The sequence below is a fragment of the Drosophila albomicans genome, chromosome 3 (assembly GCF_009650485.2).
Source record: "Drosophila albomicans strain 15112-1751.03 chromosome 3, ASM965048v2, whole genome shotgun sequence".
Classification (NCBI taxonomy): Eukaryota; Metazoa; Arthropoda; class Insecta; order Diptera; family Drosophilidae; genus Drosophila; species Drosophila albomicans.
The window spans coordinates 25,599,659-25,617,789 of record NC_047629.2 but is presented as its reverse complement, the minus strand read 5'-3'; the positions used below and the strand labels follow the sequence as shown (position 1 = coordinate 25,617,789).

At 40.2% G+C, this 18,131-nt stretch overlaps 1 protein-coding gene across 17 annotated transcripts in view; it reads right to left on the bottom strand.

Moving 5' to 3' along the window:
* Positions 1-18,131, bottom strand: part of LOC117570006 (CUGBP Elav-like family member 4) — a 168,756-nt gene that overhangs the window by 124,371 nt on the left and 26,254 nt on the right. For all 17 annotated transcript variants that reach the window (XM_034251404.2, XM_034251408.2, XM_034251413.2 and 14 more), the window contains one exon: positions 4,876-4,924. In XM_034251404.2, the coding sequence (XP_034107295.1) occupies positions 4,876-4,924 (49 nt within the window). The remainder of the gene's footprint in view (positions 1-4,875; positions 4,925-18,131) is intronic.

The window sequence follows — 18,131 nt, the reverse complement described above, 5'->3', positions numbered from 1 at the left end:
CGAAAGCGAGCGAATGAAAACAAAAACAAAAGCAAAACAGGCAGCTGCCTAAAAGTATGCTTAAATATTTAAGACGGCATTGCCAGACGCAAAAGTTGTTGTTGGTGTTGTTGTTGCTGTGATGGAAAACATTAAAACGCATTTAGCAGCCTGTTTTCCACTATGTATACAAAACAGAAAGAAGGCAAAACGAAGCGAAGAAAAAACTGTGCTGCGGAGAGGCATATAAATACTTATTATCGCTTATTTGAACTTGTGAATGAGGCGGCGGCTGTGGCTGCTGCTGCTGCGGCTGCTGCGGCTGCGGCTTTCGTTGCTGCTTGTGATTTACTTTTATTTGGCCAAGCATTTCCTTTTGGCTTTTCTTTTGTGCGTAGTGTGTGTGAGGAGAAATCGATTTTTTGTTGTCAAAAAGAAAGCAAAAAAGGTCAAAAACAATAAAAGCCTAAATACACATACGCGCCTTTGAACTGGCTTTGATAAAAGCAGCACAAAAGGCAGTTGCAAGCGTGCGAGGGGGGAATTCAGCGAAGCAGCAGCAGCAGCTGGGGGAGAAGAATATAAAGATTGTTGGCCGGCGAGCGGTTGTGGTGTGAGAAGAGAAGAGCCTGGGACTGTAAGCCTCCAATCAATGGCTATACGTCGCTTTTGGTACGTGTGAATTTAAGCTGATTAAAGAATTTGCGAGCTGGGGCAGCTACAATAACAACAACAACGACGACAACGTCGAAGAAGAAAACGAAACGGAACAGAAGAGAAGAGAAACGAACGACAAAGCAGCAGCAGCAGAGAAAAGCAAAAATTGATGTCTGCTTTTAGGCGCTGTGTGTGGCTGGCTTTGTTATTGGGCTTAGTGGCGAATTTTTTAATTTGCGCTTTGCCTGCTGAAGCCAATCATCATTCACAATTCGCCAAGTGTTCATCGCTCGCAATTGTATCTATTGCAATATATAAAAATTCAATTGAATTTTGTCGCCCTTCGCTTTTCCTCTTTTTATTGTGTACATCAAAATGTGTGTGTCAAGTCATAAACATTGTGATGCACGCTAATAAGCCAAGTTTTTGCTGTTGGTGCTCGGCTGATTGCCAGGTAAACTGGAGTGTATCGATAATGAAATTGGCCCAAAAAGTCGCAAGCACAAACACAAATTGCCGCCAATACAAATTCAAATGCGTAATCATGTGAACACGGAGTCTCTCAACTCAACTCAAGGGGGAAGAAAATAAGATGGAACAGAGTAGAAAAAAACAACTCTGCACAAATGAGAAAAGTTTTTGCAACCAACGCTGCGTTATATTATTATTAGTTTTTCGCCTATCTACCCCCAGCTACCAAAGGAGAAACGAAGCACTGCCCACGCCGAGGCGAAAGAGAGCGCAGAAAGTTTTGCTTGGCTGTTGTTAGGGTTTAGTTTTGTGCCTTCAATTCGGTCGGCTGTTTCATAGTTCATTGCTTTTCAATTTGATGAGGCGTTGTCTATAATAATCAGGCAGGCCTGCCTGAGCAGCCAGAAAATGAGACGCTCAAAGTTTTTGTTTCGCCATCGATAAGAATATCCCACATACGCTTTCACTCACTCACTCTCTGGCTGACTGACTGACGAACTGATGGACTGACTGACTGGTAAACTGACTGATGGGCGTTGCTGTCAAAGCAATCGGCTGCGTTCTCACCAGCTTGTCTGCTTTTGTTAATTTACTTGGTAATTTATCAACGCTGCGTATACACAATATTTTTATGGAGTTGATTTTTAATCTTTTGCAATCATTTTTTCTTTTTTTTTTGGGAGGAAATGAATATTTATAAGTATGATGAATGAGGCGAAACGGAAAGCAGGCAGCCAGTCAGCTGATTTACTGATGTGTGACACAGGACATCGCACACACACAAACAGTCACACAGAGACGAGCCGGCGAAAGAGACAGCAGGATAAAGGTAAGGAAATTAATGCGCAGTTAGAAACATAAATCTGTGTTGCGTTCAAGGAAATGGCACGGATTTCACAATTTATTCATATACCGGGCAGCAGCGAGTAAGCGAGTGAGCTAGTGTGAGAGAGAGATAGCAACAGCGATAGCAAGCACACGTGGCCACACGGTGCGTATGAGTAATATTAATTTGACTTTAAGTCGCTCGCGCGAGCTCTTTGCTCAATTTGCTGTTTGCGTCTGTGGGTTGTGCAGTTTAAAAAAGAAAATAACGCAAACGCAACGTAACGTCAACGTATGCAATTTACGTGACATCATTACGTGTTAGACAAGTACAAATTACGCCGGAGACGAAGACGGTTACGGAGACGAGGCAGACCAGGAGACAAAGTCGAAGCTGCCGACAATATGAGCTTGATAATGATGAAACATGAATGTGTGTGTGTATGTGTGTCTCTCTCTCTTACTCTCTGTATGTGAGAATATCAAGATAAATGAGTGTGTGTGCGTCATGGCAAATGAAATGAAAGTCATCAGACTTCAGATATGGCACACAAGAAAATTGCGTATGCGACACACAGAGACAAAAGACGACGACACAAAGGCAACAATTTCGTCGACAGTTAGATGGTCAGTCAGCTTATGCAGTTTGAAATTGATGGAGTTGAGCTGAGCAACAAAAATGACAACTAATAGTCGAGTGTTGAGTGCCTTGAAGTGCCTCAAAAGTTGATGAACAAATCAACAAGTCTTTGCACTTTACACATACACACGTTGAATGCCTGATTGCATTCAAAATAAATTAAAGTTAATGTAAATATCAGCACTAAAGTTGCAGTTGAGATTAGAATAAGTAAAGGGGAGCCGGATGGCGAGCTTAACCAAGCAATTAAACTTGTCCTTGTATAATTGCATTTTGGCCTAGGCACTGGGAACAAAAGCCAAAGTCAAAAGTCGCTGCCGCTGATGTTGCTGCTGCTGTTGAGTTGCCAAGTGCGTTTGCTGATAGCGGCCAAAAAGTTGAGCGCTTTAATTTCTTCGAAATTTGTTCGCCGAAAAGGCAAAAGAAGAAGACAGATGAAGAAAGGGGAGTAATACACAAACAAGGCAACAAACAAAAATGTCGACTTGATTGCGTCGTTGATGGGCCTTGGCTTGGTCCTGTGCGTCCTGCGTTGGCTAGTGAAGACAGCTAGAAGAGAAGTCGGAGAGAGAGAGAGTGAACACAATTGTGCGGACAGATTGCCGACGAGTTGTGTGCTAGCTGCAACTTGAAGTTTGAATCCCCAGCGGATTAGAAAAGTTTAAATTGTTGCCGCCAAGAGCTCAACGGTGGCAGCAGCAGCAACGACAGCAACGACGACGACACTGGGATGTGGCAAAAACTCAAGTAAAATCGAAGCAACTGGCAAATGAACGTTGAACGTTGAACGAATGAATGAAGGGAGCAACGTAACGATTAGTGCTTTCATGTCCTTTGGCAAAGTTTAAAGGTCATTCGTTTGTACACCGCGCTGCCTGCTGCCTGGGCATCCTTCGTTGCCTTCGTTCTCTCAACTCAACGTTCGGCTTCTGCTGATTTGACACATCAACTTTGTCAAGTTTTTGCCACAGCCAACGACGACGTTGACTATTATGAGCAATGACTCTACATTCCCTTTCTCTCGGTCTCCGTCTCTGTCTCCATCTCGCTTTTTATTCAGCTTCTACTCTCTGTGCACAAGCAATTTGTGCAATGGACATTTTGGGCGCTGCGCTGCTTTGATAAGCGTTGCCAGCTGCAAAATGTCTTAAAAGATTGCGCGAAGTGCACTGACTTTTGTGGCTCTCTGTGCTCCACCTGCCACCTGCCACATGCCACCTGCCCCGAAGGCCAAACCCAATTTCGAGCATACTCTTTTTTACTCTCGTGCATTACACGTATGTACGTGTGTAGACGCTGCCCTAAATGATTTGTGAAAAAAAAAACAAAAGGAATCTCCACAAAGATGCAGAAAATTGGCTAGAAATTTTGGGGCTTTACCTAAGTATTTCATTTCATTTCAGACAGCTTTGTTTCTTCTTCCCCGTTAAATATTCAATCTTTCGATTGGAAGCAAGCATCATTTTGCTGCCAGCTGCATAATGAGCTTGTCAATAGGTTTATCAAGCCAAGAACTACTCAAACTGTGACCCAAAAATATAGAAAAAAAGGAAAAGATGGCAGCAAGTGCTGTGTAAATTATGCAAATCTTTGACCATTTTCCCTTATTTTTTTTTTGCTGCCATGCTTCGATGGTTATGGAGGGAGTCTTTGCTGTCAGAAACAACCGTGAAACATGACAACTGTGGGGCAGAGCTCAGTAAAAACAATATGGCGAGCGCTCTTTTTCTCTCTCTGACCAGGCTGCCCCCAAATGTCCGGGCGCCCTTGTCCAGCACTCTCATTGCCTGCCATTGACAGTTCAACGTTGTATTTCTAGAAATTTTTTTTTGTTGCTCCCCCAATTTTCTACCTATACACAGCGTACTTCTCTAGGTGCTTTTTTTTGTTGTGAAATGTCAAATTTTTGCAGACAGTTTTGACAGTTTATCGAAGCGCGCCCGTAATTTTAGCTGACGTGTGTTTCGGAGGTGTTGAAAAAAAAATCCATACGAAATTCAAGTTTGGGTTCCACTTTGGCACATACTTAGCCGAGGTGTGAATAAAAAGAAGCTAAAGCAAACTAAATAAAAGTTTCGTTGACGCTGCACTTTTGCTAAGGACAAACTTACAATAAAGACGGGTCAAGTTTTGTTTTCTTTTTTTGGGCAGAGAAAAAGTAATTATATTTCTCAGTTGGCTGGGCACCTATGGCGAATTGATTGCTAAACGTCAAATTCAATTCACCCAAAATTCGTCGAAATCAAATTATGTACTATAAAGAAAAAAAACAAGCAAAGTTCTTGTGAATTTGATTTACTTACCGCTGCGACTTTCATTTTCAGCTGGCTTCAGCTGTAAAGCACGGTTCATCTGCAAGAGACGGAAGATGAATAAATTCAAGATTAGAAATGTTTAGCAAATTAATTGTAATTGCAAATAAATATGAGTGTGTTCATTTGTACGATGTCAAACTGCGAGTAAATGCGTCATTTCTTATTTAATAAATTTACACGCTATGAAGCAGTAAAAATCAATTTTTATTGATTTTTTATTCCATACACTACCAAAATTCTGAATTCAATGCTATAAATTCTTCACAAATAAAGTATAATTTAAGTTCAAACCCAGCAAACACTTATTTTAAATCGATTGATTTGCGAAGTACTCAAAATGAAAAAATTTTCAATGATTTCCAAATGCATATAATAAAGTGACTAAATTCTCAGCTCTGCATTGGAATCTGTCTTCTAAATTAATTCTAATTATTAGCGAATGCATTAAATGTGTTTTATTCCCCGTTTTTAGTACTGTGAAGCAGTAAAACAAAATCCACATTGCCAAATTCAATTTCTCAATCATCGTCAAGTTTGCGATGATGTAGCACTCTTCATAAACACCTTCAGCACCCACATTTGGCACAGAGCAAAGCAGAGCAGAGTTGAGCGCTTTCAAGCATTTAAATGCCACTCAATATGCAAGCACATCTTTCTCGCTCTCCCTCTCTTTCTCTCTCTCAGTCTCTCCTTCTCGCTCTGTGCACATTTGCGCTCATTGCCTTTTACCCACGACTGGGCAGCCACATCCTGTGCCGCTTCATGCATCATTAAAGCTTAAATCTCACCCATGCGACCCATGTCGACTGGCGGCGGGCAACACTTAATGCCCATCCACAAACGTCGACGTCGACGTCGACGTCCTGCAACCCCAAAGGATGTGCCACTGTGCTGACTGGGTAGCTGACTGCCAGGCTGCCTGGCTGCCTGGCTACGTGTTGTGGTCACCTTTTGGTTTATGCCAAATGAGTAATATGGGAGCAATACGACAAATGCCATTAAAAGACGTTCAAATGAAATGCATTAAAATAAAACTTAATTGGAGAGGCTTTATGCAGCTTTCGATAACCACAAAATAACCGAAAGCAAATCAATAAAGTAAACCAAAAAAACCGAAGAAGACGACTTCACTTTGCAGGTGTCATGCTGACTGTCGATTGAGCTCATCACGCATACGCACCCTTAGCCCACCTAGCCAGCTGTTCGTCTCTTGGCTTGGCTTGTCGCATGCATATTTTATAATCAGCCATTAGTTTTGTGGCAATTGAAAATGATTGAAGCTTTTAACTGCAAAATTCAATTGCTACGTCGTCGTAAAATATTTAATGTGCTGGGCAATTTTGTGTGCTGCAAATAGAGTTGCAGCTAAAATTGTTACGTCTAGTAGTTGTTTTTTTGTTTGTACTTTGTTGGTAGGTTGTTTGGTGCTACCGTAACCCAACACACACACACATACACACAATCCATTAGGCGAGCAAGTAATTAAAATTGCGATTTATGCATGCGCATGAACAAGGCCCCAATTTGGGCGCCCGCTTGTTTGTAATTCAATTATGTTAATGATTGGACAACATTTACCGTATTTACATTAATGCATAATGAATGAATTGAAAGGCCTCCAACCCAGAAAGAGACTACGATAGAGAGACTACGATAGGCAGGGTGTGAGAGCAGCCTAAATGCATGCTGCGTTTTATTTTGGCCGGTTGATTTTTTAATTGTAATGCCCCCACAGAGCCAACGCGACGCGAGCGAGCGCGCTAAACAGTCAACGATTGGGCGACTGTGATGGCAATTAAGTGCATTTCTCTGTCTGACCAAAGGCATGCCGTCTCTCCCATTCTCTCTTGCGTGAGCTCGTTTTTGCCTTTACTCAAAGCTCAGCTGGATAAATTAAGTGGTCGATGAACTGAAGCCTTGTTGATTTTTGTATACCAAGCGACGCCGCCGCCCTGTTGACAGTGACAGGATGCAGGAGGACGTCGACGATGACGATGACGCCGCAAAATTTAAACCAATGTTTAACCAAAAATGTTCATTTAGTCGCACGTTCGTTTCATGTGTGCGGGGGGCATCGGCATTGGCGTCTGTGGCTGATGAATGATTGATGTGGCCGGGGTAATAAATTGGAAAACGTTTTCGGGACTCAAGAAGATGCTTGCTTGCTCCAAAAGTCTCAACTCTCTCCATCATCATCGTCGTTGCTTTGTATGCGTTTGCTTTTTGCAACATGCTGACTGCTTCCTGACTGCCTGCTGCCTCCTGCTTGGCTCTACTCTGTTCTGTTCTGCTTTTGAATGCTTTATCAACGTCGGCACCCGCAGCTGCTGTTGCATTGGCTGTTGCATGCAAAAACAACACTGAATTTCTCTCACATATTGAACAGACATGAACACTGCACATGAAGCTCACTTATCCCACAGTCCACACACAACACAGTCTGAGAGTCTGAGGCTACATAATTGTCTGGCTTCGCTCGCACTCTTTTTGCCAGTTTTTGCCAGCCATGATATGTACATTTTTGATTGCAGTTGTTGGTTAATGAACTTGATGTACAACCAACTACCAAGGCCTGGAGTTTATATTGACCTCAATTTCAGTTTATAAACTGTAAAGATTGAACAACGAGTTGTGATGAAGCGCAAAAGTATTGGCTTTTAAGAGTGATGCGAATAATAAGGAACGAACGAATTAATCTTTGATATTAATCATTCTAAATTGATATATAAATATATAATAGTAATATTATTGAACATATTCGCTATACTAAAGTGCAGATAATAGATCAATGACTAAAAAAGAAACATTAAATTTCAAAAGATATCGAAGAATAATTTGTGACTCGAATTTCTTTCCCCTTAGGTAACGTTTGTCCCGAACGGGTTGTAGCCTTAGCATTACCAAATTTCTCTGCTAATCAAAACTGTCATTTAAATTCCAAACTAAACCGATAAAAGGAAATCTAAGGAATAACTAATCAGCTTATTGTGGTTCGCTCATAATTAGCACTATTTTGTTTGGCACTCAAAAAGCACTCAACTATTTTGCGCTTACATAACTTTGATGTTATTTGGTGACTGGTTAAACCAAAGAAAGAGGGAAGAGAAAGAGAGAGCAGAGAAAGATAGAGAGAAAGAGAGAGCAGCTGCAACTTTGGTAAATCATTTCTAAGGCATCTCATACTCTCTCTGGCTCACAGAGTTTTTTGGTATACCGCTTTCAGGACTGTTGCACAAAGGCGCTGCTAATTATGGGTAGCAAAAAGGTTTCCCTCTGTCTGCCTTAGTGTGTGTGAGTGTGTGTGAAGCTGCGTAATTAGCGCACATAATTTGAAATTTAAATGTAGCCAAAAGCCAAAAATGCGCAGCAACCCACATCGCGAAGCCTTTGAGAGTCAAATTGTTAATTAAATCTTTTGCGGGCGCAGCAAAAAAAAGCCGGTATCAAAAAAATGACAGTTTTAACTTGGCCAAAAAGATGCCTCAGCGCACAATTAGTCCGATGACAAAGCGACAGAGGCTGCAAAACACTTCAAAAGTCAGGGTGCAGCGCAGAGAAGGAGAAACGGGGATAGAGAAAAGAAACAGGCGCCAGTGGCAATGTTAAACCGCAAATTTTAGCGCCTGGACAAGTCGTGCATGACATGGACTTTGGACTAGTCCAAAGGCGACGCGACGACGCCTACGCGTATGCAATGGCAAAAGTGCCAAGTGCCAAACTGCCAAGTCTACGAAGTGTGTGTGTGGTGGAGTGTGTGTGTGTGTGTGTGTGTGAGTTGGGTGCATGAACCCACATAAACTGCGTTAGTTTATGATGCCCAAGCGGTCTAAGTGCCTAGCATCTGCAGCCCTGGCACTCCCTGCAATTAGAATGCGGCGCCGTCTATTGAACCAGCTATTTGCTTTATCCTCTGTCCCACTCTCCTACTTATATCCATCTCACTCACTCTGTCTGGTCAGTTGCGCTTTGTTGTTTTTATGCATTCGCCAACTCAACTACATAAAATGGAACAACGAAAATGCAATTAAAACTACGTTTTATGGCTTTGTTATGGCAGCAGCAGCCGCTCCAGGAGACTCCACACAGAGAGAGAGAGAGAGAAAAAGAGAGAGAGAGAGCGGGATACGCCGCCACATGAAAAGCGATTTTTATTATGCTTTTGCCAGCACAACGACAACTGCTATAGAAGTAAGGCAAACTACTGGAATGATCATCAATGTCTATCGACATCATCATCATCATCATCATCAGCAAGTTGCTTGGCTGTTGATAGAAAAGTAATACACATACTTTATAATTTTTACTATATATTTTATGCTCTAAGCGTTGCTTTGCTTATTGAAAATGTATACTTATATATTTCTAGTTCCATTTTTTCGTTTTCTTGTTTATCAAAAATCATCAAAGTTTTGCACAAAACTTTCTTTTTTTTTGTTTGCTGCGAGTGTGCAGCTGCTGATAGAGATAGAAATTTGTCACTGACAACGGGGTAAACGTGAAGGCACCTAAAAGCAGACAATGTTGCGCCTCAAGCGTGCAACAGCAACACAGCAAAACAAACTAACGAGCTAGCAAGCAAAACAATGGCAATACCATGTAGCAAGCATCCCCTTGCTCGACTCAACTCGACTTATACGTAACAACCTGCCATAACTGTAGCTTAATCAAAAGTTTTTGCACTGCAGCTGTTAGGGCGCAGCCAGCTGCAGGGCAACCGCAACTACAACTGCTCCTCGCTCCGCTTCTCTTTCCCCTACTTCATATATCATTGTACTCCTCTTGCTCTCATCATCATCATCATCCACATCCTCAGCATCCTTTTGATACTAATCAGTGACTGCAACTCCACATGCGAGGCTGCTTTTTATGCTTGCCTCACTCTCTCTCTCTCTCTCACCACACGTTGTTGCACGTTGTTTGTTGCGGCTGCTGCGCTTCATTCAATGGAGAATAGTTTCTTCTTCATTTTTTCTCACTCTCTTCACAACTCGCAGTTTTTCTTTTATATGTATTTTTCTTTGATATATGAAATATGGCAGCTGTATATAATGGTCGCCATGGTCGTGTTTGCAATTAGCAAGTGGCAATTAAAGTTCCGCTCTTTCTCTCCCTCTCTCTCCCTCTGTCTGTCAGTGCATAAGATACATTGAGCCATTGGCATTGAACCGCCAACAGGCATTCAGGCGCAATGCTTTATTAATGCCATATATATTTCTTTTTTTCTGCAGAGCGCAGACAATTGCTTCTGCTTGGCGGACAAAAGCAATGCGATCTTTATTGTTATTCTTTAATTATTTTCTCATTTAAGTTGCAGTTTGAAAATGTCAATTTATATATAAATTATAGCTCAATAAATAATATAAAAAAAATTTTATTTTTATTGCAAATTGAAGCCGCGAGTTAAATGTTTAATAATGAAGGATTGATTTTCAATGCGAGTTTTTCTAGAAAAGAATCTAATAAAAACTAAAATTTGTTTATGATGTATAATGCATTGAATGATTTTTTAATTGAATGCGGGGCTTAAGAATTATATAATAGATTGCTATTTAAGATGTTATGCAGGTTTCTTTTAAATCACTGCAATGCAATGTATGCATAATATGAAGTTTTTGTGGGGGAGAGAAGCACTAAGGATTTTTTGTATTAATCGCATTTTACTTAGAATATTTAATATTGATGAATAATTTAGTCCATAAGCTTCAACTCCAAATCTTTAAAGATAGCATCCGCCTCGTAAAATAAGCTTTAAAAAAACTTAAACATATTTTTGGACTACCTATAGAAATGCGTTGTGAATATTAAGCAGTCTATTTTAAGCCACATAATAAGGACACTCATGCACACACTTACACACACACACATATGCATTCACGCATTACGCAACCGAAATCAATATTATTTTATGCTTTGCCTCAAATGACAGGCCGCACATTGAATCCTTCGATGAACTTCTTTGGCTTGTTTTGCTAATACCCAATTTTACTACCAAAAATATTGATTAGCTTCATGCCAAGTGCGTGTGTGTAGGTGTGTGGGTGTGCATACATATGTCTATGGGTAATAAATTAGAGGAACTAATGTTTGTTGTCTGACGTCTGAAGAACTGCGCCTAATTAATGGCAAACCTTTCAAAGGGCTACACCTTGTTTTTCTGGCCATGGATAAACACCAAAGTATTTACCACATTTTTAGTCGCAAACACAACAAAAGAGAGAACGACGTCGGTGGAGGTGGAAGTGGACGTCGTCGGTGGTTGGGTCATTAGCATGCGTTAAAATGGCGTTAAATGTGTAACGGAAACACGACGCAAGGACATGCCATATAAATTTCTTTTGGCTTTTTATTTATTTTATTATTTTTTCGGGGTTTTTTTTTCGTTGGTGGTTGGTTGCTTCGTCGCCTCGCATAATAAAAATGTCATAAATATTACGTTCTGCTGCTGCTGGCGCTGCTGTGTTAATTTTTTCTAATTGTCTAAAATTTAGATAATTACATGCCATTAATTATTCACATAATAACAACTTTTTTTTCCTCTTGGTGTGTGTATTTTTTTTGTATTTTGGTTTTACAATTTTGTGGTCGACTTGGCCGAGCAACGCCCCATTATACTATATAGTATCGTATATATAGTGAACGAGAGAGAGGGAGAGAGAGAGAGAGAGAGAGAGAGAGAAGAGTCCAATATATATTGCTGGTATATGCGGGGCGTAAAATTAAATTTACATAATTTATGACTTACTCAGCTCAAAATTTTGCCTATAGGTGCGTTTGTGTGTGTGTGTGTGAGTGTTTGCGGCATGTGCCGTGTTGCATAATTTTAGGCATTTTTGTTTATTGTGGCGTAAAATTTGAATTATGAATAGGAATACACACACACACACACACAGCCACGCAGGCAGGCGAGCAGACTATGGTTATTTTTTTCCGTGTTAGGGTTACATTCTGAGGTTATTAGTAATTTATTTGCATATTTTTGAGGAGCGGGTGTTCCGTGGGCGCAGCAGGAACAGAAACAGCAACAGCTGATGGACAACATAACCGTGGGGAGATGGCAGCCTGCCATCCTCCAGAGTTCTCTGAGTGTGTGTGTCTTTTGTGTCAACTTGGCCGGGCACAAAAGTCAGTCAAGTGTCGTTTTTCGGAAGACATAAATTTTGAGCTGGGCTGCGCTTCCAACGAAAGTGGCGTGGGTGTTGTGTACATCAGGACAGGTGTCCCACAGTTGAGGCAAGTATAATTGAATAGCGGAAAAGGTTTCACATGGATTTAAAATGTCTCATGTGTGTGGGTGTGTGTAGCAAATGAAATGAGCTTAGCGCTGAATGGAATGAGTACTCGTTAAGGCTCTACAAATAAAATGATACAAGTGTAGCTTAAAAGCTACAAAAGAGAGAAGAAAAATATGTATTGATATATGGCATTTATTTGGCACAATGGCCATAAATAATCCATTAAGCAGCGTGAGAAGCAAAAAGTGGGCCAACAGTTTTGTGTGTGGCATCAAATCAGAGTTTAAATTAAGATTGAGCAGAGATTAAGCTGCCTGCTTACTTCATAAAGTTGTCAGCATTATTAGAGCAAGTAAGTTAGAGCAAACTGTGAATTATTGTGCTAGATAAAGTTGAATGAATTTGCTACGATAATTATGTGTTAAGTACAAGATTATGATAAAGAGACTTTGCATAAATAAATTACAGAAATAGAAGTAGGAAGAAGCTTTCTTAGCTCTCCATTTGAAACTGCTGCTCTGGCAATATTTAAAGCGCACATTTCACAACACTTGAGCTAAGTGAGTGAGGAGGATACATTTTAAAGCAGGGGAGCATTGATAAAGGAGGATTCATTGATTGGTTGCGCAAACGTTTAAAGCGGGAGTGGCATACCTTTTTGGCACACTCAAAAGCGGCTTATGTAATGCTCTCGAATACAACATTTTTGTTGCATACCAAGCGGGCGGGCGCACGCAAGAAATGCTTATAAATTACATAAGGCAAAGGCTGCCAGCCTCTGTCCTGACCAAACAGAAGAGAGGAGAGGAGTGGAGAGGAGAGCAGAGATAGATGCTGCTCCTCGAACAAAGCACTCAACTGTGAAAATGTCTGTTAAGGCCAACACACACACACACACACACGCACATGAGCAGTCTCCACTCATGTGTGTCCTGTATGGGGCTACCTTGCCTGTCAACAGGATGACAGTTCATATAGTATACACACACACACAGATACACGCACATTTAGTATATAGTATAGTATAATGTACAGATACATACTGGAAGCTATAGCAATGCCTTCAACTGTCAATTGAGTTGGCATGTTGGCAGCCTCTTGACTTGCTGTTCAATATGAAATACGCAAAAGCATGATAAGCATAAATATACGAGGCGAGACAGACAGATGGATAGCTAAAGCATATTGCCTAGTCAGCCTACTTGGGGAGGTGGAGAAAGCCGCCTTTCTAATGCCTGGCACGTATTTTAATTGATTTGTGCGCCTTAGAAGAAGTAGCTCATTACATGACCACGTCTACAAATTGAAAAAACTCAACCAACACAACACAAAAAGCTGAAAATAAAAATAAATCAGTTTCAAGAGTGTTTCAGGCAATGCAAACAAACAAACAACAAACAAACAGCGAGCGAGGCAGGAGCAAAAGGATACTCGTGTATTTGCTCAACGAGTTTGATGTCTGATGATGATGCTCCATTTATTATTAACTTGAAATGATTTCGGGCTGGCCGCGTGTCTGTGTCGGTGTGTGAGTGTGTGTGCTAGGTGACGACGCAGCGATTGAATGCACGACTGCATCAAATGGCAACTCTCGCAGTATCTGTATCTGTGTATCTATAGATGTGTATCTGTATCTCTGTTTGTGACTCTCTCTCCTCTCTCTCACTCTTTGTACACACATGTGAGTTCAATTGGAAAATCGTGTGCTGCATACGCTGCTGCTACATGTTGTTGTTGTTTTTGTAAATAGCAACGTGCACACATTTCTCAGCGCAATTCGAGTCATGACAGTGTGTACACACTTTAAGATACATCTGCGCTATCCGCTGAATACCGATTGCAGATTGCAGTTCGCAGATTGCAAATGCAAATGAGATGCACACACACAAACACATTCAAACTCAAACGAACGTATATACATTTAATGATATTTAATATTAAATTTTTCGATATTATTGGAAAAACACTTTGAGCCCGTTGTGATTGCTCTGCCAAGAACATACAAAGTGAGAGATTGAGTAACAGAATGAGATGAAGGGGTGCATATATGATCACGCTTTAAGGAGAATTAAATAAATCAAATATAACACAAAAATAAACATTCCAAAGATAAAACATTTGAAAGAATGATCTGCTTTTACTCAGCATTAAATTCAAAATAAACAAACATCCCCATGTAAAGATTAAGTTAAACATTTGAATGTGTTCTTATTCTTTATTTTCCTGTTTATCATATATAATTTGTTTAAATTTATTAAATGCATTATGCCTTACTTTATAAACCAGAAAATTCATTGAATTCATTTCTTTCCCAATTTTAGATTTTATAATTTCAAATTTAAGTATTAAACTTGTAAATTATATTTAATAATTTCAATGACTGTTCTTCATCTTCTCCCCGCCTCTTTTTGCTAACCAAAAATTTCTTAAAGATATAACTTTGCACTCTTTATTTGGACAACAACATTGATGATCTGCTGTAGCACATGTTTCCCCTTTTGGGGCACAAGCATAAATTGCGACTGCGGTTTGCAGCTATAAAAATATGTATTTTTTTTTTGCAGCTCTTGCCACTTGACAGTCTCGCCCAAAGGCTTTTTGGAGTTGTGCTCTTCCCTTGAGCCTTAGCAAATTTATGCACACATCCTCTTAACATCGTTCTATTGCCATTTAGCCAAAGCCTGAGTGCAGTCAGCAGTCAGTTCAGCTCTTCCATGCACAGACTCTCTCCACTCTCATTTATCAAAGTCGCTTCAAATGAAAGCGACAGTCGACAGATCAGAGAAGAGGGGAAGAGACCGAGTCAAGAATTGCTTTGCAAATTTATAAATTGTAAAAGAAATGCCGCTGGAGGATGGCAACAAAAGGACAACATTTGCTTATATTTTATGCAATATGCCAACCGCGTTTTATTAAGCAAATTACGAGAAATGTGCAGAACGGGAACGATGAGCAAATCTCGACACATTTCCTTCCCTCCCCACCCCACCTCACTCTACTCTCGTGTGCTGCCCTGTCACAGCTTTAGCTACCCTTAAGACCTACTTATGACCTTGGCAAACAGCCTAACGCGCATTCTCTTAAGCAATTTAGCAAACAGACTCCACTCGAGTCGAGTCGCGCTGAGACTCACAGCTCTTAACGCACATTTTCATATATAAATTATTAATTTTGTATGCCCAACCACACGCATAAGCAGAGGAAGAAGACGAAGCTGAAGGCAGCAGGTGGAGGCAGGCGGCAATGGCGAGTAAAATGCATTTTGTGCTCCATTAAATAATAAAAGCAAACGTGGCAGATAGCAGCCTCCAGATAGCAACCATATACGACGAGTATACACAATAAAAATCTTACACGAAGCGCATAAAAATAAACCAAGAGGATACCAAAAAAAAAAAAAACAAAATACCGAAGAAGATACAAGAGAAAGAGAGAGACTTGGAATCTCAGGTCTCAGACTCGTGGCTGCTTATCTAAAGGCCAGAGTCGAAAACCCCATTGTGATTTTTAAGTTGTGTGTGCGACTGAGTGTGTGTGTGGAGTATGTGTGTGCTTTTAGGCGAGAGTGCATAAATAAGTAAAGAAATGCCTGTCGCTTAAGATTACATGGCAAATAAGCACAGTGCACAGGACATTTGAATGTTTGAATCTTGCCTACCGACACTCACTTACTTATTCATAGTCAGGTCTGAGTCTGTGTCTCTGTCTGTGTTGGTTGGCGCATAAAAATCAGCATAAACAGCAATTGTTATGGGCTGTGAATGGAACACGTTACACATTACGCACATAACACGCTGTTCAAGCGACTCGTTACTCGCTGCTCATCACTCGTTGCTCGCTGCTCGCTGCTCGATGCTCACTGCTCGTTACTCATTTGATTAGGCCAGTCAATGACTGAGAGAGCTGTCAATCAGCAGTTGAGCTAGAGCGAAACTAGCAGACTTTAATTTGGTTATGAGAACTTGACTCGATCCCCCAGGCAAAACAGCACTTAACAGACATGCCACACTCAGGCGAAAGGGTAAAAACAAGGAAGCGGGAGCTGGGAGGTGGTTGGCGGTTACAAAACACGCACGTGTCCTTGCCAATGACAAGGGAAATTTTACAACTTTCAAGTTTAATTTGGCAGGAGTAGCAATCAAGCAAGCTGAGAGGCGGCGGCAGGCAGCAAAAAAACAACAAAACACAAAGAATAATATAACAACAGAAGCAAAAGTAAGAGCAGGTTAAGGGTTGCTTTTTTCCTGCTTAGATATATCTGTATATATATATATTTTATTTGGGAGAATGTGGGGCAACCCTTTCGACCTAATTGCATGGAAGTTGTTATGCTGCCAGTTAAATGTAAAAATTAAAATGTATAAAATGTATATAATTTATATTAAACTGAAACAGAAACACAGGAAACTGTGAGAGACACTGAAATTGCCAGGGACTGTCAGTCAGTCAGTCAGTCATTCACTCAGTTCCACAGTCAGTCATTCAGTCAGCATTCAGCACAGAGAGAACGTAGCCTGTTTTATGAGGTGTTAAGTGGGCTTAAATTAAAACTCGAGCCTGGCAAAAGAGTGTGGGAAATGTGTTGAAATGTTTGCGTATTTGTTCAAGTTATGGCAAAATACCGACAAAACAGCGAGAGAGCAAAGTGTAAGCAGAAGCAAAACACTTAAGCGAAAAGCTTTCCCCCTCCCGGTCTGCCATCCGTTCTCATGACAAAAAACGAGTCCAATTCAGCCGACCCCGTGCTGACACCCGACCCCAACGACAACAACAACAGCAACAACGTTGTTCTTTCATTAGCGGCAAAGGGCACAAAAGGAGAAACTTGATTTTTGTTTGCTTTTCGCAGAGCGAAAAGGGTTCACATGTGTGCGTTATAAATTCGTATTTAATAAACTTTTCCAGAGTGACATTTTAAGTGGTGCTCTCTCTCTTGGCGGGGTAGCTTAGCTCTTGCCATGATACGATTGCATCACGCTGAGTAATGTTGTATAAATGAAGCAGATACTGTTTTTAGAGCCACCCAATTGAGGCTGAAGATGTTCCTTAAGTCATCTCAATGACTTGACAATTTCGCAGTAATAACTTCATTACGATATAACTTCAAAATTATATGCGTTTGTTACTACAAGAGATTAAAGAGAAAATCTAGAAAGCTTAAATTTAATAAAAAATTTAAGCAGCGGTATGCTGAAATACAATTATGATTTTCTATTTATTATTGTATTTCAAGAAAAATTAAGCATATTTGTCTTTAAGTGTGGAAATCTATTCCAAAAATAAGAAATTTTTGATATTTATTTATTTATTCTTCTTTAATTTACTTTATTTTCTTTAGAAAACACTATTGCTGGGAGCATTTTTTGAAATATAACTAAAAGTTCTGTTTCTTTCTTTAACTAACACTTAAAGACCACTTCTTTTGAAATTTATTCAATACATTTTATATATTTGTGTTTTTTTTTTATTTCATTAAAAAAATTGATTATAGTAAAAGATTTATTTTCTTACAAAATTTTATCATATTCATATCAAATTGTACAAATCTATAGCTTTAAAATCTTTCCAAAAATAAAGTAAGTTCCGTTTTATAACTTGAAATTAAAGAACCATTTCTTTACATCACTCTCCTCTAATCTCTCCATCTTGAGTCCAAAATAATTGTGCACGTAGTTGTTCATATGGAAGGAAGGAACACTTCAAGGGTGGAGTGTTGGAACCCAATAAGCTCATTATCACGCCTGGTCACTCTCCGCTTTGCTTGACCATTGTTTGACCGTCCACATGCGTGTGCATTTGATGTCTTATTCGACAGGCAGCGATGAGATGCCATCTGAGATAGATAAACTACAATTTGGGTTCACACACCGTTACGGATTGCATTTTCTTCTTTCCCCCACAACTGCAGGAGGAGGAAAATGCTGATTTGAGCATAAAAGTTCAGTAGGCACAAAGTAAGCTCTGTTTACTTTAGGTTGCGACACGTGTTCGCATTTTGAGCAGTCGACAGAC